Source organism: Alnus glutinosa, chromosome 4, assembly GCF_958979055.1.
Source record: "Alnus glutinosa chromosome 4, dhAlnGlut1.1, whole genome shotgun sequence".
Lineage (NCBI taxonomy): Eukaryota > Viridiplantae > Streptophyta > Magnoliopsida > Fagales > Betulaceae > Alnus > Alnus glutinosa.
Window position 1 is genome coordinate 685,461 of NC_084889.1, and position 27,588 is coordinate 713,048.

General features: G+C 37.0%; 5 protein-coding genes across 6 annotated transcripts; 3 read left to right on the top strand and 2 right to left on the bottom strand.

The window, feature by feature from the left end:
- Positions 1-174: 174 nt before the first annotated feature.
- On the top strand, positions 175-4,816 carry LOC133865835 (uncharacterized). 2 transcript variants are annotated; one of them, XM_062302323.1, is made up of 5 exons: positions 175-370; positions 522-575; positions 3,178-3,300; positions 4,012-4,086; positions 4,508-4,816. In XM_062302323.1, exons 1-4 carry the CDS (start codon positions 275-277, stop codon positions 4,072-4,074), a joined length of 336 nt encoding a protein of 111 aa, XP_062158307.1. In that variant the 5' UTR covers positions 175-274; the 3' UTR covers positions 4,075-4,086; positions 4,508-4,816. The 2 variants fall into 2 exon arrangements, with proteins under 2 accessions (XP_062158307.1, XP_062158306.1); XM_062302322.1 differs by lacking the exon at positions 4,012-4,086 and having other exon boundaries at positions 181-370.
- A 257-nt stretch (positions 4,817-5,073) lies between these two features.
- Positions 5,074-11,696, bottom strand: LOC133865834 (uncharacterized). Its single transcript, XM_062302321.1, has 10 exons — positions 11,311-11,696; positions 10,494-10,725; positions 10,249-10,335; positions 9,974-10,143; positions 9,193-9,332; positions 8,109-8,286; positions 7,393-8,005; positions 6,720-6,832; positions 6,283-6,526; positions 5,074-5,522 (listed from the first exon to the last, which is right to left on the bottom strand). Exons 1-10 carry the CDS (start codon positions 11,493-11,495, stop codon positions 5,295-5,297), a joined length of 2,190 nt encoding a protein of 729 aa, XP_062158305.1. The 5' UTR covers positions 11,496-11,696; the 3' UTR covers positions 5,074-5,294.
- Positions 11,697-13,861: 2,165 nt separating this feature from the next.
- Positions 13,862-15,351, top strand: LOC133866538 (uncharacterized). The gene has a single exon (XM_062303095.1). It carries the CDS (start codon positions 13,919-13,921, stop codon positions 15,182-15,184), a length of 1,266 nt encoding a protein of 421 aa, XP_062159079.1. The 5' UTR covers positions 13,862-13,918; the 3' UTR covers positions 15,185-15,351.
- Positions 15,352-22,356: 7,005 nt separating this feature from the next.
- LOC133866511 (DNA damage-repair/toleration protein DRT100) lies at positions 22,357-24,596 on the top strand. The gene has a single exon (XM_062303064.1). The coding sequence runs from the start codon at positions 22,631-22,633 to the stop codon at positions 24,422-24,424; it is 1,794 nt and encodes a 597-aa protein (XP_062159048.1). The 5' UTR covers positions 22,357-22,630; the 3' UTR covers positions 24,425-24,596.
- Positions 24,597-24,757: 161 nt separating this feature from the next.
- Positions 24,758-26,443, bottom strand: LOC133866513 (high mobility group B protein 7-like). The gene is made up of 8 exons (XM_062303065.1): positions 26,289-26,443; positions 26,075-26,157; positions 25,934-25,982; positions 25,729-25,836; positions 25,562-25,619; positions 25,431-25,475; positions 25,248-25,334; positions 24,758-25,159 (listed from the first exon to the last, which is right to left on the bottom strand). The coding sequence occupies exons 1-8, from the start codon at positions 26,396-26,398 to the stop codon at positions 25,016-25,018; spliced, it is 684 nt and encodes a 227-aa protein (XP_062159049.1). The 5' UTR covers positions 26,399-26,443; the 3' UTR covers positions 24,758-25,015.
- Positions 26,444-27,588: the final 1,145 nt, after the last annotated feature.

A 27,588-nucleotide genomic window follows, 5' to 3' on the forward strand; every position in this document is an offset into this window, starting at 1 on the left:
ATAATAAAAAAAAAGTAAATAACTAAACATTAATATAAAAAAAGCTAAAAAGAAGTGGTCAATTAATATCAATTATTGGATTAACCTCTATTGAAAAAAAAAAAAAAAAAAAAGAGAAGAAAAAAGACGGAACCAAAAGTTACTTTGATCTTACAAAATAAAAAAATAGTTCGCAGCTTTGACCGTCGCCGATTAACTTCATAGAGTTCATACCATAACTTGACAATTTCCCCAGCCAACCCCTTGAAGACTAGGAAGAACAAAGGAGAGAGCCATGGCCATGGGAGAGGAATCATCCTCTTATTCGTCTTATTCTTCTTCTTCTTCAAATAATGCTTCTGCCATAGACTCATCCAACATTGGTTTTCAGGTTCGTCTCGCTCTCATTTCTCTTTGTTTTCCTTTTTGTCCCTTTAGGGCTCATATTATTAGTTTCTCTTTCTTTATATATCAGTGCAATTTGAATTATGTAGAATATTGTTCTTGTTCTTGGGCAATGAAAATTGTTGGGCTTTTTGCAGCTACTAAAGAAGAACGGTTGGAAAGAAGGTACCGGTCTTGGTGCTTCCGAGCAGGTTCGTTTATTCTTCCTCTCTTTTTTATTGTCAATTTCTGAATCTTGTTCTTGTTGAAGGGCAGTGAATATTATTAACAGGTCTTTTTAGCGTAATCTGGTCTAACCAAATCGTGGGTTGTGTTTGGGGTTTTATGCAAGAGATTTAGGGTTTTGAGGCTGAGAAATAAACTTCTGATTGCAGATTCGAAAAGGGTCGATTAGTCACAGAAAATTAATGAGAAAAAGAGAAAGCTAAATAGATCTTAGGCTTTATACCTAGATTATTCTTGGCATCGTACCTTGAATTAGGTTTGCTTCACATAATCCTCAAAAAAGATTCACAACTTTTGTAGTCTTCCCTAAACAATATAGAATAGGCAAGCAATACTGCTAACCTTAAAGGACTTGGATTGAATAGATGATCCGACAAGCATTACAATTGTTTCTGAAACTAAGAAATTCGTCCTTGGCAGGTCAAGAGTCAGGCAGAAAAGAATGAAATAACTAATAAGTACACGTCTGCTGTCTAAGTAATAAATGAATCAAAGAGTCGGAGATTAAAGTCTCGGGAAATCTTATTTGTCTTTCTTGGTAAAAGGGTGGGTTGATGCCTGTGTTGTTCTCTGCATGCCTTGAGAGTAGGATTCTGAGCTCCCGAGCTGTTCTTTAGTCTGTTTAAGGGTCTCACAGGGCTGTTCTTGAGAGTGTAATGGGTTAGTTGCGGATAGAGTGTTTATTGCTTAGAAACTAGTCTGTATCTTTGGACATCAAGTAATTCTAGCAAGAGTTGGAACCCCCTTTCAGTGTCCTCTCAATTTTCCTTTTTTGGGAAGTAATTGCAAAATCAGTTAAAATGCGCAAAGGCGCAGCCCAAGCACACATGGAGTATACAAGAGAGAAGCATAGCTAGAAGCATAGAAGACATATAAGAATACATGAAAATTCAAAAAACTATACTATGAGGCAGCGGCCCAAAGAAAGAGAGTCTTAAAGAATAAAGCCTATAATTCCACTAAAGTCATCTCATGGTCCTCAATGCTACGATCGTTTTTTTCCCTTCATATACACCACATAAGGCAATGCGGAATCTTCTTCCAAATTATGTCAAGTTGGGACATACCCCCTGGCACTCTCCAACAGGGAAAGAGGCCTACCGCCCTTCTAGGCATAACTCAAGTTAGCTCTACATTGCTTTCTACTCTTCTTACACGTGCAACACTACTCAACCACAATGATATGTCGTTTCCTTAGATTGTCCATGGTGAAGATCTTTCCTAAGGCAGCCCAGCTCTCAAGTGAGTCTTATTCCAGCAAATACTCTTCCAAGGGAAATGAGTGTTGTCATGTGGAACAAGAACATTATAGTAAGATCTAACATCAAACAACCATCTCCTGGAAGGTATTCAACAAAGTCTGTCCTCCATACCCCATCTCACTCTAATGGAATACAATAAAGTGCAGAGAGAGGTGAAGAGATCCATTTCTCAACCATGAGCCGCTCCGAGGAAGTTAATATTCCACAAGCTCAAAATGATACGCTACATACTCTTCCAACTCCCAATTTTCTGCCGATACATTAATTTCTTTTATCACTAGTGTTGAGTTCATTGGGTTCTCTAATAAAACATGGAATCACTATCTCTTGGGTAGCCGCAATATGTCTTGACTGGTAAACCCAATGTAAAGAACTACCTTGACTCACAAATCAAACCCCAATAACGGATGACCCATAAACCATTATTGTGGCCCAAGACCAAAAAATCTCATTTCACAATATAGCCTTGGCACCAAAACTAAATAAAAGTAAAACAGGGGATTTTCGATACTAGGAATCATCAAACTAATACTAACATTGATTAGATTCGGATTTCATATGTTCCAACTAGTCTCACATCATAGTTGGACTGTTTTGTTTTGAATAGTTATGGTCTTTAAGCTTTATTTTCTGCGAGCTTCTCATTCCCATGTCACTAAATTTGATATAATATTCATTAAATCTTATTCAGTTCAGTGGGCTGGCCCATACAGTACTCATGGGTTGTCCCTTCTTTCAATTGTATGAATTTTTCTTAAAAAGAAAAGATATAATTATTTATCCCGAGAGCTGGATCAAGCCGGCAGGATTAAAGTTGCTTCGGCCTTCATATAAGCTTTGTTTGTTTAGGCGTTGAAAGTCTGGAATCAATTAAGGTTGGATCTCATATGTCATTTTCTACTCCCACAAAAATGGGGTGAACAGTGAGGTTCTGGGTTTAAGACCTAATGAACTTGTGCAACTTACCAAGAAAAGAAAAGGCGAAAGTTTCGCATATGGTTTCCCAATGCCAGTCAAGAAATACTTGATACACTAGTGGGAGTGGCTTATAATAATTTTTTTTGCTATTGGTGTTAAAAGGTGTTAGAACACTGAAGATTAGGTCATGAGGAAAGGTCTTATATATTGTTATTGTGTTTTTGTTGACCCTTAATAGCTTGGTTTGGACACATTGGAGGTATCCTATAACTCATGGGGGCTAAGAAATGACAAGTATGACTTTGCTTATAGATTAGCTACAACTTTTTCATTATTAATCTTCTTTGGAACATTGATCTCCTTTTATTTAGATTTTCGTGTAAAACAGGGTAGGTTGGAGCCTGTTCAAACATATTTAAAGAACAATAAATGTGGCCTGGGAGCAGATAAAGTTAAAAAGACAGCCAAGAAGCCTTATGACACTGCTGCATCTAATGAGAAAAATGTCCTGGTGAGTTGGCAATATAGTTTCATTTCTTTCTTTCTTTCGTTCTTCACTTTTATTCTTATTATTCTTGATCCTTTTTGTTTATGGAAGAAGCAAACCCTGTAGAACACTATATAAATATAATTGAAAAATGTACTCAATATGAAGATTTGGAAAAGAAGTTCTAAGAATGGAGAGAAGGTTTTAGTTGAAGGTATTTTTTCTATGGATTTGTCAAACAATGGAAAAGTACACAAATATGCTTCCACGGGATGAGAAACAAACTTTAGATGAGGGGATAATGTAGAATGTCTTGAGTCGGTGGTTAAAATTTTTTAGATGCCAAGTTACAAATTGAATGTTTGAGAAGGAACTCTGTATTTGACATCCTATGTTTCCCAATATCCTCCATGGAGCCATCAAAGAGCTGGTTGCTCTCCTTCCTAAAGGTTCCCATTATCCATGTATATCCAAGTTTTATAAACAATTTGGCCCATCTATCTGTCAACTCAATGCCACCAACAAATTTTGCATGTGAGGAGCGTCCATTCTATAAAAGTTGGTTGATTATGAGACCCTTATCTCGACTCCTGCAAGATAGTCTATTCCAGTAGGAAATGATGTGCTACAATTTTTTTTCGAAGTTAAACCAGATAGCTGTTTGTAGAGTCAAATTTAGTTTTAAACCCTTTGCTTTTAAGCTTTTCTCAGTTTTTCTTCTTCTCCTTTGTGTATTGTTTGCACAGTTTCATGGGTTTGCTGTTTCGAACAACTAGGTGGCCTTCAGTTCAAATATAAGACCTATTTTGCGTAAGGCATTTTTTTGCACTTGGATCTTCATATCCAGGCCATGTTTGAGTTTTTTATTCACCCAAGTGAAGGGCAAAGTTTTTTTTTTCTTCTCTCGAAATAACATTAGAAATAACAGAAGCACTTTGAATAAGAACTTACCTGAAACATGTTAAAATTGAAGCCAAAATCAGAACAAAAATAACTTTTTGGAGTTTTAAAAAAGTTCAAAAAAACAAAGTATAAATACAAGCAGACTTCACATAGACTTATTTATGGTGTTGGTACAGCTCCTATTGCTGTTGGATGGTTCTGAGTTTAATAGTTTACAATTTCAAAGAGGTCCCTAGTTACAACTTGTGCCTAAATTGCAATGCAACTGATCAACTGTGAATTATTCAGCTTCCAACTTTCTCAATTCTTCTGTTCTTTGCTAATCTAGGATGATTTGCCTTCGAAGAAATGCAAGACACTCTCAAAAAGGATAAGGAAGATGCAGGAGCAAGAAAAATGGTTGCAAGAGAAGGAATTTGAACGAGCGTTTTATAGGGAGTTCTGGCCAGATAATGTTTGACCGAGGAATTACACAATTCCTATCGTTACGACTTCCGCCCTGCTTTTCATGTTTAAAGCCTGATTTAGAGTTTGTACAGGAATTTGTATTGTTAAAGTCTCTTTGTACTAGTATAATTGTCATTCATGTACTACAAAGAATTCAATTAGTTGCCAATTAATGGATGCTTGTGTAATACTCTAGTCCTACCGTGGAAAGATAAATTGTCCACATAAAGTGGGTGAATTATAAAAGAGTTTATGGCTTTTAAGCCTCATATCGATTATTTACTAGGTAAAACTAGACTTTATAAGATATTTTAAAAAAACTTTAATATTTGTTTGTAATAGTACAGATAGATATTTATTATTTTTTGGGTTCTTTTTTTTTTTAAAAAAAAAAAATCTTACTAGAGAGAGAGAGAGGGAGGGAGAGAGAGTTTTTGTTTGTTGGCCAATTCTCACAAGCTCCAAATTGAATTGATGCAGACTAGTTAGTGTTCCAAACGCATGAAATGAATCCCCAGTTAATTCGTTTAGAGTCCAAACATATGAAGTGAAGAGTGAAGAGAGTTTTCTGTTGACATATACAAACTGAGATCCTACATATGAGTACATCGTAGCAAGGACTGACAAGTGGAAGTAGCGGTCTCCACTTTGCCATTTACAAGCAATTATCATTTCTTTTTCTTCTTGTCATCAACTTTAGTGAGCTGGACGGGAGCTGCTGGTATTCTTACCCACCATTCTTTAACCCGCCTCACCCACCTGTTACTGCTCTCTTTCCTATATGGCATTTCCCTCGTGAAAGCCTCTAGAAATACAAGTAGAACTATGTACCTTTGGGGAACAAATGCTAATGCTGCAGCCATGAAGACCAGCACTAGAGCAACCTTGTCTGTGGCCTGAAAACAGACAAGATAAGATATACATGTATCTATATAGGAGCTAGCAAAAACTGTCTCTGATTAAAATTTATATTCAAACAATACTAAAAAATCTGCGCGTATAATTGAACTCTGTAACTAGGAGGAAAATGTAGAAAGGGAACACGACATTTATGCTTTCCAACTGACTTGGTTTTCAGTCTAAACATGTTATTCTAAGTGAGTTGAAATTTTCTGGATGAATATTTTGGTGCAACATTAAAGTCGTGTTTCAAATAGGTTACGTTTAATAGCAAGTCTTTATCCATCGAACAACCAAGCTTTATCTTCTTCATACCTCATTCTATGCCTACAGAGCAGCAAGCTTATGACTTACGAAAGCACTCTTAAAGAGGGCATTTCTAGAGCACCTTCTACTGTCAAAACTCATGCGTGTCATACAACATATGTTAGAATATTAACAGTGTCTCAAATCACACTTATAACAACAGAACTCTGATAAAATTATCACTCATGCACATGCCCAATATGTAAATGCGTATGTGTATAAGTGAAGGCAGAAAAGCAGAATGAAGAGATTATTGAAATCCATAATATAGATCCAAACTTTCTTCTGTTCACTTTAAGGAAAAGAAAAAGAGAAGGCTAAACTGAGTGCAAACTTTCCTCTTATCCACAGGAACTCAATTGCCAGAAAAGAGTAATACCGTGCAATACACAGTATCCAATATTTACTGGTTTTTCTAACATAGGAATAGAGCATGGTTAGGATATGTACCTGTGGAAGTACACCAAATAAGAGAGCTCTTGTCTTCAGGAGAATAATATTACCAGCTTGAATTAGTGCTTCAACTTGAGTTATGGCTTCTTGCAATGTCAGAAGCTGCTCCACAGTATTTCTATTGGGGGGAGATGTTACTTTGAAGGTTTCTAATGGCTTCCCTTTGTTAAAATGCCTGCGCCAGAGCATGAGAATTGCGATGAACAAAAAGATGGCCGGCAACATATAACTGATCCACCCCCTGCATGTCATATTGGACCACTTTGTTACATTGCTTTCTTTGTATAATCTACTGCTTAAGCTTTTAAGTTTGAGAAACCAGGACGCCAAAATTATTAATTTAAATTGACAGTTCACTTTGGTGCAATGAAAGTGCTGAGCAAAGAAAAATATATCAGTATGGGTATCCAAAGTTCCAGTCCAGGACAAGCTACCTTAAAATAGTGTAGCCAGTCAACACAAGAAAAACCGTTGATTTATTTGGGTCTTCCCATGAGGTCAAAAGTTGAAGACGGCTAGCTAATTCAATAACTGGAAACAGTAGTTCCTACAGAGAACAGAAACAATCATGTTAATGACAAAAACGTGGAATTTTCATGATCTAAGCTCTACTAATAGAGTCTCTAAGGTTATCAAAGAAAGTAGAACCCTAATGAGCACGTATTATGGACACGTGTTATGTGCACTGTAAATCTTCCGCAAAGTGTATTACATTCATGCAATGTTCACTACCCAAAGTGCAATGGTAAACAGTGCTTCCGGGACCTATGGCACAGGACTAGACAGTTCTGATTGCCTGGTTGAGTGAAAGTCCCCAAAGACTTGACGCCTAAGAAAAATTGAATTGATCAATCAAGCGGTTTGCCTAAGAAAAGCAAGGAATAAGTTTCCCTGATTTTCTCCACTATGGAAAGAAAAATAAACCCAGTTTTTAAAATTATAATAGATATACCAGCTATTCTCAGGCGCCATATGTGGAAAGGAATTAAAAACAATACAAATGGTTTTGTTTCTCAAGCATTTTTTAACAATTCTAAGCTCCTTAAGAACCAAACAGAGATAAGAGTTATTTTGCGGAAAGCCCAATTGAATATAATCAAAAGTAACCTTCATCAGTGCAACATTTGTGTCAATTCCTTCCACCTTCACTTGGTCAATAGTTGCCTGAGCAGCTTCAGCCTTCCCAGTGTCTAATAATGATTGTTTCACTGCCATTTCCAAGGGATTCGTCTCACCAGCATAAATGTCTCCAACTATTACCGCTTCTCCATCTAGATTTGCCTCTTTTTTTAATATAAAACCAAGTTGACTGAGTGTCAGAAGTGAAACTGGGGACAATTTTGGCTGCTGTTTTGTTGGGGACTGCTTTTTTGCATATGAAACCCCAGCACCATCATGTTGGGCGGCACCAACATCCAGAAGTTCCAAGCGATATGACAAAGTTTCCAGAATTGCATCTCCCCTTGGTAGACTTTCAGCCAGGTTGAAAGCAAGTAAGCTTTTGTAATGGGATGAGAAGAATTGGAAACCTTCTCTAACTGCATGGCAACGGAATATGCCTAGAGTGGCCTTTGCTAGTACTTCTGATTTCTGAATCTCTTTAAGGTTGTATTTCCTAATAAACCTGTGTGCACGCAGGATCTCAAGACATATATCCACCCAATAGTTACGGCGAGAATCGCCTTTAAATTCAGGAAACTCCAAATAAACAGGCTCTGCTCTGTAAAAGAAACAACAAATAAAAAAGAGAAAAACTGAAGTCCAGAGTAAGCTACTGATTTACATATATAAACAAGTTGTGCATTATGTCTACAATAACATACACAGATGTCGACTTATACATCAGAGCTTTATCAAATAGACGAGCACCCAATGGTCCAGTCATTTCGGGTTTTATGATCTGTTTCATTTCTGTTGCCAGATCGTATCTAACAGCTTTATCATATATACCAACTCCCAATGACTCAAAGTACAGAGCATAATTGGTCAGTGTCAATCGCCCTGCAAAAACAGAAATACAATGAACAACACTGTCCGGAGATGAAAAATATTTATTGAAAGACATTATCAATCTTTCAGTTTAGTTTGTAAAGTCTGTGACTACATTGGGGCAGACACAAAGTTGTAGCCAATATATACAGGCATTAAATTTAACATAGATAAATATATAAACATTTAAGATTATTGATAAACCTGGGATATAGCCCACAAGGACATCTCTGCCGCATCATACTGTGATATCTTCTGCCTTTCTTAGAGTCTTTGTTGTATAAATCATTTTACCTAGACTATAGCCACTTTTCTTGTTTTTTAACCCAAATATTTACTAACCGAGAAAAAAAAATAGAAGAAGAAAAAAGAAAAGAAAAGAAAGGAAAAAAAGAAAAAAAGAAGAAGAAGAGAGGCTATTCCCTGCTGGGCCAACAGAAGCCAACTAAGGGGCTAAGCAACAAGAAATGTGACACTATAATGATGGTGAGGCTCCTATTTAAGAAGACTCGTGTTCTGCACTAGCTGAGGAGGGCCCAAGCCCTACAAAGACAGATGAAATTCAGATATGTCTCTCCAATAGAAGTCAATGCATTGAATATGTCTCACATCCTATTAGCAACCACAGGCATGTGACTTGGCCACAAATGTCCCCTTGCCTATTAATGCACCATCAACCCAAACGAGTGGTCTTCTCCACACTCACACATTCAAAGAAAATGGCGCATTTCTCCTTTCTCCTTTCCTCTTCTCCTCCATCATGTACATTATCTCTCGATCCCTCTGACAAGATGTCTCTCGACACTCATAAGGACACTGAATTATGGTTGCAGGATCCTATTTAGATCCATGGCTTATGGTTCTAAATCTACAATGGACAGTTAGGTTGATTCCACTTGCAGGAATACAATGACTCACCAGGCCATGCAGAGATTCCAATGTGCTGCAGAACTGGCTGGGTGGGAACTGTACCATCAACATCAATGACAATCTCTCCCTCAGAAAGCTGAAGATTTCCAACTGCAGGTGCCACTGCATTTTTTGCGGCCTTAATGATTCTGCAGAAGAGTCATGAAATTAATATTCAAATATCACTAACAGTGTCTGAAGTCAAAATATTAAATGAAGCACAAACACAGAAGAAGAAACATGTGCATAAACAATTTCTCATGCAATAAATAGGTTGATTACATTTTTAAAATGTAAAAAATGACAGAATTTCTGCAGTGAAACAATTTTAACCCAAATGGTACTAGCAGATTTCTTCTTAAGAGAGATAGTCGATCATATAAATATATCAATATATGGATGATCCTTCAAAGTCCTTTATTTTCTATCATTTGCACGTATTATACATGCTTTGACTTCCATAAAATCATCTGACATTTATAATTTTGTATCTTTTTTTTTCTTTTTCTTTTTCTTTTTCTTTTGGACATCAAATAGTTTCCCATATCTTACCATGTGGATTGGCAGATAGCATCCGCAATATACTCAGGTAATGTGGATTGGGAAGAAAGAAAATTCTACATCAATAGTGATTAATACAGCACTATTACAAAGATAAGTTTCAGGAAATAGTGTAGCCAAATAATTCACCACATCTGCCGTACTAGGCAAGTCAGAACAGTTTAATTAACACATAGAACTTGAGTTTACTGTTCAAACAATTAATATCACTCAAGAAGCAAAATCATACTTGTCAAGGCTTCGAATGTATTTGTCATATACAAGAAAATGAAGTCGATGGCCTGAAGAACTTGTCAGTGCATCAAAAAGATTGTGGATTGTTATTATATCTGCAACGGCAGCACTAACAGGGGCTATTCGTGCAAAAGCCTCTCGACCAACAGTTTTCTTGTCATCGACCTGATGCAGAGAACAAAAGTAATGTGGATACCCCATGCACATGTCATAACATTAATATCTGCTACTTGCACAGAGAGCAACAAGGAAATTGATAATGAAAAGAACCTGAACTGCCATAGTTGTAGAACTTGAATAGAATAGAGACCACCCATCCTCATGCTCAACTTCCTGGTTACTACAGGAAGCAGTTTCCTACAGTTGAACAAAAGTTTAAGCAGGGTTGTCAAGCACCTATAAGCAAATTAGCCCTATTCTACAAATTCGTAACTACCAATTAGGAAAAAGGCGCCTCTAATAAAAAAAAATGTATATTACAAATATCAATGGATAGCAACTATGAGTTGTCTCACTTTATCTAGTGTTTCACTCTCAACACTCGGAGCTTCCCATGCTAGCATCATGTCATACGTCAAATGACGGAATTCCTCGCTCAAAAACCCGGGACGTTTACTCAACAGATGAAGTGCTTGATATGAGCAAAATTCCAAAAAATTCCTAGCATAAGTCAAAGGTTCCTTAACGCTCTCAGGTAGCTCTGTCTCAAAACAATGCTGCAATTCTTCAGTGGGGACTTGAAGGATCCTACAACATCGTTAAATGCATTCAGGGACATGAAAATCGCCATGAGAATAATTAGTTATACTGGTTCTGGAGAACTGCATCTGGTAGTAAACCCACTTAATTAGTATTTTTCTGGGTGTCTATGGCTTGCTGAAGAGAAGCTTCTCTGGGAATGTGGTTACATTTTCTAAAGTTTCATTCTTTATCAATCAACACTCAAAACTAACCAGAATGATATGGTTAATGTAACAAACACACGAAACTGAATTCTGGACACAGCATCTAACAACAAAAAAACATGAAAGGAAACACATCCACAAACACAGAGACAAAATCAGTTGATCAGCTTTGGATTCACAAATCTATAATAGGGTGATTGTACGGCATTCAAAGCATAGCCCAGGTTTCTGACTTGGATGAATCTGAACCTCTGGTGAAAGCTAAAACAAAATTGAGACCATAAAAATGAAAGAAGCCTGTCCTAAAGCCCTGACATGCATAGTATTGAAGAGTGATGTAATAATTAGGAAACTTTTTCTAATTTTACTTTGAACAGAAAAATATTAAATAAAATGAAGAGCACGAGAGAGAGAGAGCGTGTGGTACTCGGAACAGCGAGAGACGACGGAATTGGCGAGAGGAGAGAGCTGAGGTATGGGCTTATGAGAAGGGGATGTAGATGAAGACGAAGACGACGGCGACGGCGACCTTTTGCGATTGAATAGAGATTGCAGCGATTTCTGATGGTTTCTCATGAAACTCTCCAACAATCCCACCTTCACATTCTCCATTATCTTCAGTCTTCAATCACACGAAATTATGCAAATGCAATTCTTTCCTTGTTTCATTGCACATTTGATTTCATAGCAGTACCTGGTTACCTTCGCCACAAGGATGCCGACCATCAAAGTAATGCTACGATGAACAGGATCCCATTCCTTGCCTTCTCCTCTCTCTCTCTCTCTCTCTTTCTTTTTTCCTTTTACTCCATTTTATGTTCATACTTCGCCTCGCGGTTCAAAAATTGGGTGGGTTTTTAAAATTATTATTTGGTTAAAATTTAATAATGACTAATTACACGCCTAATAATAATTTTAAAAGTCACTTCATTTTTAGATAGGCATAAAATAAAGTATTCTTAGTATCCTTATCAGAGTAGCTTTTTAGCTATTTTGGTGAGTCAATTTGATAAAAACACTAAAAAACAACTCCCAGCAGTCTCATCACTTTAGCCAAAAAGTTTTAATGAGTGAAATTACTCACAAATTTAGATGAGGCATTTTCACTCACCAATTTTATTTCTCATTTCTCTTTCATATGATCAGCACACTTTTTTCCTTTTTTAGATAGACAAGTCTAGTGATGATTTTAAAATCCATTGAGTAATGCTAGAAGTTACTCTTTTGTCACTCTTGTGTCCCTTAAAAAATGATGTGCCTTTTAAAATCACCATTAAATTTGTGATTGATCACTATTGAATTTTTGATCAAGTGATGATTTTAAAAGTCACGTCATTCTTAGAGGGATACAAGAGTGACAAAAGAGTAATTTCTAAAATTACTCATCAATATAACATGAGTGTGATAAATTAATGTAAAAAAGTATCAATGTTTTGGGTAACCCATGTTTTTTATTATATTTTATTCTTTTTGAAAAACATGTTTGGATGGATTTTTAAAATTCAAATTATACTCAAGTTTTATCCAACTTTTTTTAATTTTGTTTCAAGTTTTATAAATTATTCAAACATAATTTTAAAAAAACAAATTTTATCGTAATTTTAAATATAGTAAAAAAATAATATAATATGATATTAAAAAAAGGAAAAAGAAATTATACACCCAAACAAGCTCATCGATCATTATTCGAATGAAAAATGTTATTCTTTACACCACAATTACAATGCACCGACATGACATGGGCTAAGAATCCTTGGATCAGCCCTTCTTGAAAAAAATAAAAAAATAATAAAAATCAAAAGCTACTTGCCCATATCATGGCAACATAGCAAGAGTGGGGTCCAAAATTACATGGGCCTTGTTTGGCAATGGCCAGAATAGAAGACGATAGTACTATGCATTATTTTCATTATTTTTTCTTTTTTACTTTTTCATATTTTTTAATAATAATCCACATCAAAACATTTATATTTTTTTATTTTTTATATCACATTAATAATTTTTTAATATTATTCAAATAAAAAAATTCACTATAATACAAAAAATTTTACTTTTTTATACAATTTTTATTTTATTTTATTTTATATCATATCATTACTTTTTATTATGTTTAAAATTAATGACCTATTATTTTGTTATGCACAAACATTTGTCAAACAAGTCATATATTTTACTAAAACATGTGCTTTTCATATCAGCATTTAAAAATGGAAGTGGGTGGATTAAAACTTAGGGACATAATTGGCTCACAATTCTTTTGTATAACTCCCTCGTAATTTCCCTCACAATGGTATGGGGCTCACGTATATGGACCTCACACCATTATAAGTGAGGATTGTAAGAAAGTTGTGATGGGATTGTGGTTTTATCGTTTTCTTAAAACTTATCATCAATCAAATTCCACTGAGCTCATAAAAAAATAATCCAAATGGGAGAAGAAAACAAGAAAAGGTGCTGCCACTCCCATCAATCATGTCATATTTAACAGGGTCAGGTCAATTTTTTCTCTGGTTTCGTGTTTTGGCCAATTATACACCAAAAAAGAAGACGAAGAAGAATAACCATTATTATTTTTTTTTTTTTTAAGAAAATATCATTAATATTTTCTTGCATAATACAAACATACAAACTTGGGTCTAATTCTTGATTAATTTTTATATTTTTAATGTTAATTGTCTTTATTTGGGAAGAGAGTGTGAGTTAGGAATAGTAAAATAATAGTAAGAATTAATAGATGTGATAAAATAAAAATAAAAATTTGTATTGTAATGAATTTTTTTATTTAAAGAATAATAATTTTTTTTTATTAATGTGATATAAAATTAAAATAGTTTTGAAATTGATAAAAAAGTGAAGAGGAAAGGGAGCAGCTCCAAAACAAAACAGTTTCAAATATGATCTCATCTCCTACGTATCCTCCGAACAGAGAAGAAGGAACCTCTGACACGTCTCCTGTTATATTTATAAAGCCAATGCACTTCGAGTATATCTTCAACCCTCCATTTTGGTCTCACACGTACGTACGTACGGACGCCATGCCGTCGTCTTCACCATCGACCCTCCAAACCCTCTTAGACTCAGCCCGCCCCTTCCTCCGCGGCGAGCTCGAGTCCATCGACAAGAATTTACCTTCGCTTGTCGCTGTGTTGCGCTCCGTTGGAGCCGGTGAGTGCTGGCACAAGCACGGCAGCTTCCTCGACCACCTACTCGACATATACCGCATCCTCAAGATTTGGAAAGCACCCGACTCCGTCTGCCTTTGCGGTCTCTTCCACTCGGCCTACTCCAATTCTTATGTCAACCTCGCCATATTCGATCCCTCTGCGGGACGCGACGTGGTCCGCGCCCATGTTGGGGAGGCTGCCGAGGGGTTAATCCACTTGTTTTGTGTCGTCCCAAGACAGCCTCTCATTCATGACGATCTTTTGTTCCATTACTCTGACTCCGAACTCGTCGAACACCTTAAGCTTTCCGAGATATCGTTGAGGACTGCCAAGGAGAATGGTCTGTTCAATGAAGAAGAGGGTTGGAGGAAGAAGTTGCAGTCCCTTCTTCCCGCTGATGGGATTACTGTGAAGCACATCAAGACCGGTGAAGATGTCCCCGTCTCTAGAAGGGTGGTCGCGATTTTCCTTATGATGACGATGGCGGATTTCAGTGACCAACTTTTCGGCTTCCAAGATGCGCTATTTGATAATTCTGACGGTCGCCTCAGTTTTTCAGGCAACAATTACGCGGCTTTGTGGCCTGGCGATGGCAAGCCAGGGCTATGGATGAATTCCGTTTCGAGGATGGGAGCGATTTACAGTTTAATAGCGAGAGAGGAAGAGATTTTGAAGGAAGGAAAAAGAAGGGCTGGTGATGTTGAAGTTGAAACTGATGATAGAGATGAAGATATTGAGCTTGTGATTCCACCCGTTTTTGACAAGTGTAAAAGGGTTTTGGATGCAGGGGAGCAAATTGTTGCGAGGGAGTTGTACTGGGAAGCTGTTTGTGATATCTCTAAGAGAGGGATAGAGAGGGCTGAGGAGTTGTTGTTGAGGTGCGTTGAGAAGAATGCTTTTGTTGGGGAACCACATGTGGTGTTGGCTCAGGTTTATTTGAGCAAAGGGAGGTTTGAGGAGGCAGAGAGAGAGGCAGAGAGAGGGCTGACACTATTGTTGGAGTGGGGGAATCCATGGGATAAGAGGACATCTTGGGAAGGATGGATTGCTTGGGCTAGAGTTTTGTTGATGAAGGCAAAGGAGAAGTCATGGCCACAGAGTTCTTGGGGCATTCTCAACTTGGGTCTTGTAAGGTAAAATGCTTTGAATTACTTGGTCACTCTATGCTCTACTCAATTATGGATTTGCCAGTCAATAAAGAAACTATTCTACAGTGTATTATTAGTAGCTAATTCCATGGCCTGTATTGGAGCCCAGACTCCAGAAAGCTAATGATGAAGTGCTCTATCTAAGTTTGTCTTCTATATATAGCCTGATGTGCCTTATTTATCTTTATTTCAACCATCAGAATGCATACCTCTTGCACAAGCAAATTTGTAAGCCAAAAGTTATCAGTTATTTATCCACAGATATAAGAAATGGCAAGAGAGGCTTTAATTTTTAAACCAATTCTAAGTACTATTATGATGCAAAGAGATCATCAATGCATACTTTCATCAACGACACGTCAATGAAAGAGATCATCAATGTATACTTTCATCAACGACATGTCAATGCTAACACCTCCATTTGGAGACAAGGTGTGACCCTCAATTGATGTAGCTCCACCATATGGTACTCTTTCTTGAAAAGGCTATATATAATTTTTCATGCACTTGTGATAGTGAGCAAATAAAGCGCAGATCGTCAATTGTGTTGATCTTTTTAGTAGTTAGTTTTCAATTCTCAGAGTTTGTGAGAAAAATTACAGACGTATTATCATTCGATCCACATGGCTGAAACGTCAATGGCCATTGAGAAGTATCCAATTCAAAGGAAAATACAAACATCTCAAAGAAAAAGACACGGTACTAATCAAAAGAAATGCATAAGGGTAGGGGCAGCATTATCGATTCAAATACACATGATTTGACTATCTTGGAAACTTCTTCCTCAGACCTTCATATTATGAATCAGGGCACATTCTGTTGAGAAAACTATCAAGTAAAACACATAGTGTTCATAGTGCATTCACAGACCAGGCAAGCAGAATTTTTAGCTCTCTCTTAAAAAGCTGCTAATGTTTCCTCATGTCTCAAATACATAATATGCAGCCACTTGTTACAAATCTTATGCATCTTTTCTTCTTCTTTTTTTGCTTTCTAATTGATAAGAGGAAAAGGTTACAAGGGGGTCAAATCTTATGCATCTTCTTTTATTAAAATATATATATAGGTACATGATTAAGTTTCATATGATCCAACCTCTTGTCCTTAATGGCTGTGACCAAGATCATTTCGTATCAACCACCTCTAGAGGTACCTAGGTTGCCTTTAGATGCAGAATATCTTTCTTTGGCCCTCAATGCCTAACGGACGAGTTGGGCGAGGTATTAAAAGTCCTTTTTCCTAACTCAGACATGCGCGAGTCACTGCCACTTTGTGCGCCATAAACACCAGTACTGAATTTGGGCTTAGAATTCTTCTCTTTTTTTTGTCAAGTTTGATAGCTTAAAAACAGACTTCACGTGGGACTTGACTAGGCACCAGGACAACATGACTTCCAAGTTAAAAACCGGCCTCCAGATGGACTGTACCAGGTGGTCAACTTCCTCTCATTTGTGTATTTGGCAACAGGGTTGAATCATGATTTTTCTCTACTTTTTTCAAAAACAAATTATATTTTATTCAATTTTTTCAAATTTTTTTAAATTTTATCTCACAAAGTCAAACTTCGAAATTCGCACAGTGAATTAAAATTAAATTCTGATTTCAAAAAATTCAATTCTCAAACGGACCAAGCTTTCCAAGATATCGTTGAGGAACGCCAAGAAGAATAGTTTGTACGATGAAGAAGAGTGTACGTTGGAGGAAGAAGCTGCAGTCCTTCCCACTGATGGCATTACTGTGAAGCACGTCAAGACCGGTGAAGATGTCCCGGTTTCTACAAGGGTTGTCGCAATTTTCCTTTTGATGACGATGGCGGATTTCAGTGAACATTTTTTTTGGCTTTCAGGATGCACTATTTGATAATTCAGACGGTCGCCTCAGTTTTTGGGGCAACAATTATGCGGCTTTGTGGCCAGGCGAGATGGCAAGCCAAGGCTATGCATGAATTATATATCGAGGGTTGGAGCGATTTACAGCTTGATAGTGAGAAAGGAAGAGATTTTGAAGGAAGGAAAAAGAAGGGCTGGTGATGTTGAGGTTGAAACTGATCATAGAGATGAAGATATTGAGCTTGTGGTGCCACCCGTTTTTGACAAGTGTAAAAAGGTTTTGGATGGTGGGGAGCAAAATGTTACTGGGAAGCTGTTTGTGATATGTCTAAGAGAGGGATAGAGAGGGCAGAGGAATTGTTGTTGAGGTGTGTTGAACATGAATAAACTGTTCTATAGCCTTGGCCAAGGCCTAAGTATGTGTCTGTGCCACTTGGATGTAATCGGATATGATATTAGGCATGCATTTTCGCTATTTTAATCCCCTTTTTTTTTCCCCTTATTTTATTTGGAAGTTTATCTTCTTGAATTTAGCTGAAATTTGGGTTGAGATTCTTATCTTTGTCCAAGAAAAAAACTTTTCAGGAGTTGAAGAAAATTTATCAAAGAGCAAAAATGTACTGGGAAAGGTAGGTATATATAAAACGCTTGATATCGGATTCGGAGCACTTCCGGCATGTTGAAAATATTATGTAAACCCTTTAAACGATGAATTTGGATCCTCTCCACAAAAAACAACTATGTCCCTGCTTTATAACTAAATAGAGAGAATCTCTCCATCGAATGTGCACGCGGAACAAGCTAAGCCGACAATCTAAAGGAAGCAAGAAAAAACAATCTAGTGATTGATTTAACAAAGTTAGATTAGCTTTGCAAACCTGTATGTGCCTTTGTCACTTTGTGGCCTCTTCCACTGAGCTGAGAGAGGGCCGACACTTAAGATGTTGGAGGAGAAGTTGTTGGGTCTAGTGAGGTAAATGGCTTTGTTACTTCGTTTATGTGACTGCCAGCCCAATTAAATGTAGTCCAGCTTGAGCCCATAAGCAAAAATATATGAATAATATTGCAATTGAGATAAAAACTCAGTCCATTGTCAACTCCCTTTTATCTCACTCAAAGACTGACCTTTACTCAACCCATGTTCTTTTTTTAATTGTTTATTATGAATTTGAGCCTTGTAGGTGGAATTAGAATTTTCGATCTTAATGTGGGGGGTGGGGGAGACCAAAAAGAAGAGAATCTCAAAAAGGACCAAAAGATTCACATGCTGTCCAGGTTCTCAAGCACGGCGGCTTCTTGAAGTTTATGCTTGTCTTTCCTCCCAAACGAAGAAAAGAAAATTGCACATAATTTTGTAATAAAAGTTTATGGATTTAGTGAACGATGAGGGAGCCCTTGCTAGTAAGTAGTAAGCATTAAGCTTAATAATAATGCTATCTTTTGTTTAATTATGCTGATTTGGCAGAGTGTGTAATAACCTTTGTCATATCTGTTAAAGTATTGATTAAGTATTTAAATGATTAAATTTACATCTTTCTTAAGCTTTTAGAACAAGTAGTAATTTAACTTGGTATCAGAGCCAAAAGTCTTGAATTCGAACTTTAACTTCGTTATTTACCTCCATTTTAATTAAATATTCCACGTGTTGGGCCTCACCTATTAAAAATATGGTTTGAGCTCACACGTGAGGGAAAGTGTTAAAGTATTGATGGAGTATTTAATTGATTAAACTTACCTTTTCCTTAAAGCTTTAATATCAGGCAAAAATATAAAAAGAAAAATCGGTAGATTATTTTTCACTCCAAATTGAATATTTGTCTAATCATTTCTCTCATAATAAGTGGTAAGGTGTGAGTTCAACCAATAATGATACGAATTTAATTTGTAGGATCACAAATGGTTAATAAGTTTTGAATGGACGTTAAAAAAATTGATCGATGTCATGGTTATAATCATTTCAAGAAATATCATTTCATATAAATAATCATTTGTTATAAATAATACATCCATTGTTAATCAAGAGAAAATAAATAAATAAATAAATAAAGTGTTGCTTTCTGGACGCTCCCTAGCATGAGTAGATTGTAAACAAATTCATAACACTCATCATGTACAAATTTTTTATAAACCACTTCACATAATAGGGTCTAAGAACCTTTGAACATGAATAACAATCATTGTTCTTAGGTTCTTAATAAGTGTAGGACCCTCTTTTGTGTGTGTGGGAGGGAGGGAGGGAGGGAGGGAGGGGGGGTCCTCAACTGCCATTTTGGAGAACTATCCCACCTTTAGGGTCTTTAGGAGCTTGGGACCATATGCCTTAAAATCTTCAACTTAAAGACTCCAAAATCAAAATTTCCAGTTGAGCAAAAATGAACTCTAGTCAACATTGTCGATGGCCAATTACCTTTTCTTGCGCAATCAACGCAACCTAATCCATTCACCCAATCTTGAATAACCAAGAAAACCTGACAAATATAAAAACATCCCCATCATAATCATATCTTGCAAAAGGGACGAGTACAGTTCATATCCCACTAAAGTCTTGATGCCTCCATGCAACTTACCATCGGCTTCCCATGATTTTCAATCAAGTTTACGTTATTGTGTTTTTTTTTATAGGATTACTAATTTTTTAAATGATTAAAAATTCAACACAAAATTAGTGAATAAGAGTTGAGGGGTTTGACCGGTTCAATTAAATAGATCGGATTAGTGTTAACCTATATAATTTTATACCCATGCATTGATACGACACAACTTAAATCCAACCGCAACATAAGGGTTGATAATTTTTTGACATAACTTGTGAACCTGGCATTTACCCAATACACAGGTTATGGTTGCAGGGTATGATCTGTTTAATTAAGTGAGTCGAGTTAGAGTTGACTTATTTATACCTATGACTTGACATAAACCGAAGTCAAACACAACATAAGGGCTGACAATTTTTGACACGGCTTGTTGACTAGAGATAAATCCAAAACGAAATTACCAGGTTATGGTTGAGAGGTCTAACCCGTTTAATTAAATGAATCGGGTTAGGGTTAACCTATCAAGTCTAATACCTATGACCTGACACAAACCGAATATGACACACAAACATGAATTGACATAATCAGGTCAAAAATAACCGAATGAACACCGTTCTCCCTTCAACAAAACTTTTAACTTTTTTTATTTTTCTTATTGCTTATTCTCCATATTTATTTATTTTCACAAAAGCATTATTAATGTGAACATTAAAGAAATGTCCACTAGATTACAAAGAGAGAGATAGAGATAGAGATAGAGAGAGCATTTGCTGATCATTTTCCATTCATTAACTGCTAATTAATATTTGAATTGAAAACTTAGAAAATTACATATAAAAATTAATGAAAGAAAATGGCCCTCAAAACTTGGCTTTTAGTGTCATTTCATATTTTCATTTTTTAATAATTACAAAAATAATCTTCTTCTTCTTTTTGCCTTTTTTGCAAGTGAAAAAAACCCATGATGGCGGCCCGTGAGAGGAGTTTGTCTCCGCACACTTTACAGCCCGTCAGCCGATTAAATTTTTGAAAGAGCACACGCAAGCCTAATATTCCCTCCAGCTCATCAAACGACAAAGGCACAAACACCAAGAAATCAGGACCGTTGGATGTTTTTCCAATTGCATAACGGGCATATATCATATGGTCCCACAAGACCACCAACCATTTGGGCCCCCCAACCCTAAGCTGGCCCGGCACAAGTCGTTGATGTGAAGGGTTTGGATTGCGATTAAACAAATACTTGTGATTAACTTGTCATTAGCAATTGACCTACTTTAGACCAATCATTTTTTTTTTCTTTTTCTTTTTCTTTTTTCTTTTTTTCTTTTTTCCCTCTCCCACAATGCCTAAAGAACCACCCCCCCCCCCCCCCCCCAAAAAAAAAAAAAGAAAAAAAAAAAAAAAGAGGGACACTTTTATGCTTTTGCCACTTCAACCAAGACAGATCAATGAGATAGAAATTACAAACCATTTTTAAGTAATGTTAGAAATTGAGAAATGATTAATTTTTATTATACAATTAAAAATTTGTGACCGTCATTTCAACGTCATACAATAATTATAGGGTAACATTACTCTTATTCCAAAATGGGACGTTAGGATGAGCATTTTTTTTTTTTTTTTTTTTTTTTTTTTTTTGTGGGGGAGGGTGGGGAAGAGAAATCGCCAAAAAAGAACTCGAGTCAACATTCAAGAATAATTGTTTGACAAAACTCCAACAAAAAAATTCAACAATTTTGACTAACAGACTACATTCCAAACAGTTTCTTAATTTTTTTTTTCTAATTTTAATTTAAAAAAATATTTTGATGTGATACGAAAGCGAGAAATATTTTTTTATGGTTCGGATGAAAGTATTTTATGCTGCGAAAAGTGTTTTTTGTTTAGAAAACGAAAACTCTGGAAGAGTATTCACATCCGGCTCAACAATTTTTTATTTATTTATTTATTTATTATATTTTAACTACTCATTTTTTCAAAACACATACATCTTATTACACTCTATTTTAGCTATCAACTTTTCCAATTTTATTTGTTTATTTTATTTTTTTAAAAGTACCTATATTTCAGAGTCTCCTATATGTCTTATTAGGAGTCAAATTTTATTTTTTATTTTATTATTATTATTTTTTATCGCTTAATGAGCTACGCTTACCAAATATTTGGACTAAAGTAGCTAGCCGAATGCAGTCATATATTTACCCAAAGTTACATCTAGACAGTCTCCAATCTAAGACAAATTAATCCACCGTATCTTGACAAAAGCAAGCAAGGTTCCAGAGGAAATATAAGGTGGTGGTTTCACCATGTAGCTCAGCAAATCAATGTAAGCCATTCCTTTTTGTCACAAACGCTTTTCACGGTCCTTTAGATGCGTACAAGTTCAAGCAGAATAAACGGTCACAATTAATGTTGAAGACGTCTTTTTCCAACAAAATTAGGAATTTGAAAGGATTATTGCCACAGCTGTTTGAGTCGAAGAAGAATAGTACAGTACTGTAACACATGTGTTGCTGCTCCCCCATGAACATTTTGCTTCATGCTCCAACCAAACTGAGACTGTAACAAAGAAAGGCATGAAACTTGAGATTGATTTCTAAAAGGGAAGTAGAATTTGAATATAGTGCGCTCCAACGTTCAAATGTAATTAGGACCCTCGTGAGCCATCAAACGGTTCACAAATGTCCATGTGAATCTCTTTAAACTGATTTACCACCCCCCACCCCCCCTCAAAAAATGTTAAAAAGCTTTTTTTCTTTTCGTTCCTATAAATAAGAGGGACATTTGTTCAGAGTTTTGGCAGACCTCCAACCAAATTATAATTGTCAGTCACACTTTCTCAAGTTTTCTACCATCTTTTTCATCATTATACCTTTCTTTATACGTGAAGAAGAAATAGAGAACAAACTCAATGTCCTCTTCCCAACTATTTTCACTTTTTCCATCATAGAATATAAATTTTTTCACAGTCAGTGTCTCCTTGTCAGATCCCAAGTCCCCTCTGGAAAATTTCCATATATTTTTCAGCAAATTTCCTGATCTAAATCTAATCGAGACCCACCCTCCAAAATGCAGAGCCTGAGATGGGTTTTCAATGTCTTGCTGATATTTTCATGCTTGAACGTGTTCTCGGAGTCCCTACCTCAAACAACCTCAGAAACCCCAGTTTGCTCAGAAGCAGATAGAGCTGCTCTGCTCAGCTTCAAAGCCAGAATCTTGAAGGACACCACTGACATTCTCTCCTCGTGGACAGGAAGCGACTGCTGTGATGGAGGCTGGGAGGGCGTAGAGTGTAATCCAGCCACAGGGAGGGTTACTACTTTGCAGTTGCAGAGGCCAGATAGGGACGCTAGCATTTACATGAAGGGCACTCTCTCCCCTTCTCTCGGCAGTTTACGCTTCTTGGAGGTAATGGTTATAAGTGGAATGAAACATATTAAAGGTCCGATTCCTGAGAGCTTCTCAAATCTAACCCATCTCATCCAACTGATCCTAGAGGATAATTCCCTTGAAGGGAACATTCCTTCAGGTTTAGGTCATTTGTCCTTACTCCAGGGCCTCTCGCTTAGTGGGAACCATTTGAGGGGGCAGATTCCTTCAAGCCTAGGGAATCTCAGGAATCTTCAACTCATAAATTTAGCAAAAAATTTCCTAAGTGGTCCAATCCCACCCACTTTCAAAAACTTCCATGCTCTGCTGTCTTTGGACCTTAGCTTCAATATGTTGTCTGGGCTACTCCCAGATTCTCTCGGGCAATTCAAAAACCTGACCTTGATCGACATCTCCAATAACCAATTATCAGGGCAGATGCCCATTTCCTTGTTCAACTTGGCCAATCTATTGGACTTGTCTTTGAGCAATAACCAACTCACAGGCAAAATCCCAGACCAGATAGGGGAGCTAAAATCCCTTACCACTCTTCAGTTGAGTGCTAATCGGTTCACGGGTCATATTCCAGGATCCATTTCAGGATTGCAGAAGCTTTGGAGCCTCAATTTATCTCGAAATGGACTGTCGGATCCCTTGCCAGATACCCTTGGCAGGGGCATACATTCTTTGTTGTCTATAGACCTGTCTTACAACAACCTCAGTTTAGGAACGGTTCCTGATTGGATCAGAAGCAGACAACTTCGAGCTGTCCATCTGGCTGGCTGCAAACTGAGAGGAACCCTTCCAAGCTTCCCAAAACCTGATTCCCTCAACTCCATTGACCTATCTGACAACTATTTCACGGGCGGTTTTTCTAATTTCTTTGCAAATTTGTCTAGTTTGGAAAAAGTCAAGCTCTCCAACAACCAATTGAAGGCAGATCTTTCAGAAATCAGATTGCACGAGGGGCTCTCTTCTATCGATCTTCACTCAAATCAACTTACCGGGTCTCTCTCAAGGGTCTTAAATAACAAAACAAGCAGCTTTTTGGAGGCTATAGATGTGTCAGGCAATCAGATTACAGGCGGCATTCCTGAATTTAGCGAAGGCTTGAGCTTGAAAGTGCTCAATTTAGCAAGCAACAGGATTGCGAGCCTCATCCCCAGTTCAATTTCAAACCTGATTGAACTTGAAAGGTTGGATGTTTCGAGGAACCAAATTACAGGCACCATTCCTACAGGTTTAGGCCTACTGCTAAAACTTCAATGGCTTGATCTGTCGATCAATGGGCTAACAGGAAGAATCCCAAATAGCTTATTGGGGATTGAAGATCTAAGGCATGCAAATTTCAGAGCAAACAGACTCTGTGGAGAGATACCGCAAGGTAGGCCATATAATATCTTCCCTGCAGGCGCTTACGCCCACAATCAGTGCTTATGTGGCAAACCCCTGCCACCTTGTAGGAAAACGAAACAAGGGAATATGGGCCAGTAAGATGCTGACTCGGTTGTTCAAATGAGCTATGCTCATGACATATGAGCATTATCATAAAGGAGAAGAGATAGGTTCTGCATTCTGCAACACTTAGTGTATTTATTCTAGCATTCATCATCTTCCTACAGTTCATTATCACTATTACTTAATGGAAATAATGATTTTATTATCAGTTACTCTTCCCTCTATCTCGAAATCGATAAGTTTTCCTTTTTCATTATCTTTAAATATATAGGCTTTCCCACAAGTAAAAATTTTGCACATCTTAATGTGATCCATACTCAATAAGAGTTACAAGTATTCCACGAGCATTAATGTTTTGCTCATTGTAACTAGCCAATTGACAAATCAAATAAGAACGAGCTATCAGAACTACCAAGTCATAACATGGAAATGATTTGAGCCAAATGCTTAACAAGTTTAGGAATTAACATTCTAAGAAGAAATACACATGATGCCCCAAAACCAAGAAACCATATTGCCCTTCAGAAAATTTCTGACATCTATGCCTGAAACCACTAAACTAAACCAGATCCAAAATTTACAAGAGACAAGAAAATAACTATCAGACATGAAAATAAGGAATCTGTTCTACTCTCCATCAGATGCTACTTCCTCTTCAACTTCCTTCTCTTCCACCACTTCCGCTTCCTTGCCTTCCACTTCCACTTCCTTGTCTTCCACTTCCACTTCCACTTCCTTGACATCCACTTCCTTCTCTGAACCTCCATCACCCTGAATAAGAACAAAGAAGCAATAAACTTTCAGAACAAAACCAACACAAATCTGAGAACAGCAAGTAAAAGAAACAACGTTTGCTTACGTCTTCATCTTCAGCATTGTCAGTCTGCAAGGCCTTGTCATACTCTGCCTTGAGCTCGGAAGCTTTATCCACGTACACTTTCTTCTCCTACAAACCAATTAATGCCCAAAGGATCAGAATGACACAACCCATCTAGCCCAACAATCAACTTTGAAGAGACAGCGAGAGTAATTCAGAACTCACTTCATCACTCAAGGATTTCCACTTCTCACCACCCTCCTTTGCGACCTAAGTTTCATGGTCCAACACAAATTAAGAAACTGACCTAGCATTAAACACCAAATGAAATTAAATAATACACCAAAGATTTGTACCGTTTTGACATCCTTGTTCCCGGGATGCGCTTCCTTATACTCCTTTCTAAAGTCATCCCTGAAACGCACGTAAGAAACATCCTCTCAACATACGCATCACACAAAGCATTAAAACACAACAAAAAGTAGGACCAAGTATGGAAGGTAGCGAGAGGGGGAGGCCGTACATGAAGATAAAGAAGGCAGTGGGAGGACGCTTGCGTTTGTTGGGATCCTTGCCCTTCTTCCCGGTTTTTGCTTTCTTGGCTTTTGGCTCTGTCGCACTTGATTTCTTCCTGCAAAAAACAAAAAAAAAAAAAAACAAATAAACAAAAACCGTTAATTCCCCAAACCACATCAGCGCATACACGTACACGCGAACAGATCAATTACCTCTCTGCAGGCTTCTTGGGCTCGGAGGACATCTCCTCAACCTGGGCTTCTGAGCCGGAGAATAAAGAAAATTAGTATAAAGATCACATGAAGATTGGTTCCTTGCCATTTAGAGAGAATAAAGATGAATTTGAGACCTACCGAGATTCAATCTGATCTTAGCATCGAGGGTGCAGCTGTGCATGCTGATGAGTACCACCGGCACATCCTTTTTGCACTCTTCACTGCGTATACCCAATACCCAAATCATATCTTCATCAATCAATACAATTTAACACATCCAAGGGCAGTAATGTAACATAGAGAACCATGTAACGAAAACAGATCTAGAGAGAGAGAGAGAGAGAGAGAGAACCATCGGGCAAAAGCGCTGCCATCCTTGGCTCGAAGGAGAGAAGCAGAGGCAGCCTGGGCATCGGACGACGCCTCCACTCTCTTCCTCCCCTTTACTCCACCACCCGCCATTTCGCCTTCTTTGAATTTCTCTCACAAACACTACCGCACTCTGGGAGTCAGTGGGAGATATAAATGCAGAGCCTCGCGAAAGAGGGAAATTTGCCAAATCCTTTTTGTATTTTCCCGGGGCGTCTTTTGGCTTCGCGCCTTCTTTCCTTTCTTTTCTTTTCATTTTCATTCTCGCGCGCTCGCTTCCATTCCAACCCGGCCCGCAACCCGACTCGTTTTATTGGATAGAAATTCCTAATTGGACTTGTTTTACGTGTTTTTATTTAGGTACTAGGTAGTTTAACGTGAGTGCAAATTGTGTTAGATTGTAGCTACTTTGTGTCCGTCCATAATTAGTAAAAATAATTAAACAAAAAATACGATTTATCAATGAGAAATGATCCATACACTCATTTCTCACAACAACCCCACAACAAGCTGATGTGACTAGTAATATTTTATTATTTTTTTACAAAAAGAAAACAAAAGAAAACAAAAAAAAATAATAAAATATTACAAGCCACATCAGCTTGTTGTGGGGCTGTTGTGAGAAATGAGTGTAGTGATCATTTCTCTTTATCAATTGTTCTTAATTATTTAAAAAATTATAAATTGTGACATTAATTTGTAAATGAGTTTGTCCTTCAAGCATTTTCTTAAAAAAACAAAAACAAAAACTATGAAGCATTATAAGTGATTTGCCAAATTTCAATAAATCTCACAAAATCGATTGTAATTACTCTATCAGTAAGTAATAGTCTTACGTACCTATGCCTTAAACCAATATGCCATGATTTACCATTATAAATATGGTTATAAGCCATGAGAGTGTTGCCTGACTACCATAATATAAATAAACAGGTGGCATAGGTTTAGGTTAAATATAAATTTTTTCAAAATATATATATATATATTAACCATTATGCTTATTTGCTACAAGAAGCCAAAGCTATAAACTTTGCTGCCATGGTAGAATATGTAATAAGGGTTTGTTTCTTATAACCTCCCAATAAATAGCTTGTAATACAATGAACATAAATTAGGGTTAATAGTGCCTTAATTACAACTTAAGGATGCCATGGTTGGTTCTCAATGTTTAAAGTGTGAGATCTTATACTTTTTAATAATTTCATGTTTGGCTGAACATTTGACTTTGGATTCGAACGATTGGTGCAAAATGTTCGAAGTTTCATTCAAATGCTCGAAGTTGG

Bases quoted from the DNA above. Each gene is read 5' to 3' on its own strand.
- LOC133866538 (XM_062303095.1), top strand. From the start codon at position 13,919: ATGCCGTCGTCTTCACCATCGACCCTCCAAACCCTCTTAGACTCAGCC.
- LOC133865835 (XM_062302322.1), top strand. From the start codon at position 275: ATGGCCATGGGAGAGGAATCATCCTCTTATTCGTCTTATTCTTCTTCT. The intron at 371-521 runs GTTCGTCTCGCT...GGCTTTTTGCAG, and splicing joins CATCCAACATTGGTTTTCAG to CTACTAAAGAAGAACGGTTG. The intron at 576-3,177 runs GTTCGTTTATTC...CGTGTAAAACAG, and splicing joins GTCTTGGTGCTTCCGAGCAG to GGTAGGTTGGAGCCTGTTCA.
- LOC133865834 (XM_062302321.1), bottom strand. From the start codon at position 11,495: ATGGAGAATGTGAAGGTGGGATTGTTGGAGAGTTTCATGAGAAACCAT. The intron at 8,287-9,192 runs GTGAGTCATTGT...CTGTTTTTGCAG, and splicing joins TGGAATCTCTGCATGGCCTG to GGCGATTGACACTGACCAAT. The intron at 8,006-8,108 runs GTATGTTATTGT...TTTCTTTTACAG, and splicing joins ATGTATAAGTCGACATCTGT to AGCAGAGCCTGTTTATTTGG.
- LOC133866511 (XM_062303064.1), top strand. From the start codon at position 22,631: ATGCAGAGCCTGAGATGGGTTTTCAATGTCTTGCTGATATTTTCATGC.
- LOC133866513 (XM_062303065.1), bottom strand. From the start codon at position 26,398: ATGGCGGGTGGTGGAGTAAAGGGGAGGAAGAGAGTGGAGGCGTCGTCC. The intron at 25,620-25,728 runs GTACGGCCTCCC...CGTGCGTTTCAG, and splicing joins ACTGCCTTCTTTATCTTCAT to GGATGACTTTAGAAAGGAGT. The intron at 25,335-25,430 runs GTGAGTTCTGAA...ATTGGTTTGTAG, and splicing joins GGAAATCCTTGAGTGATGAA to GAGAAGAAAGTGTACGTGGA.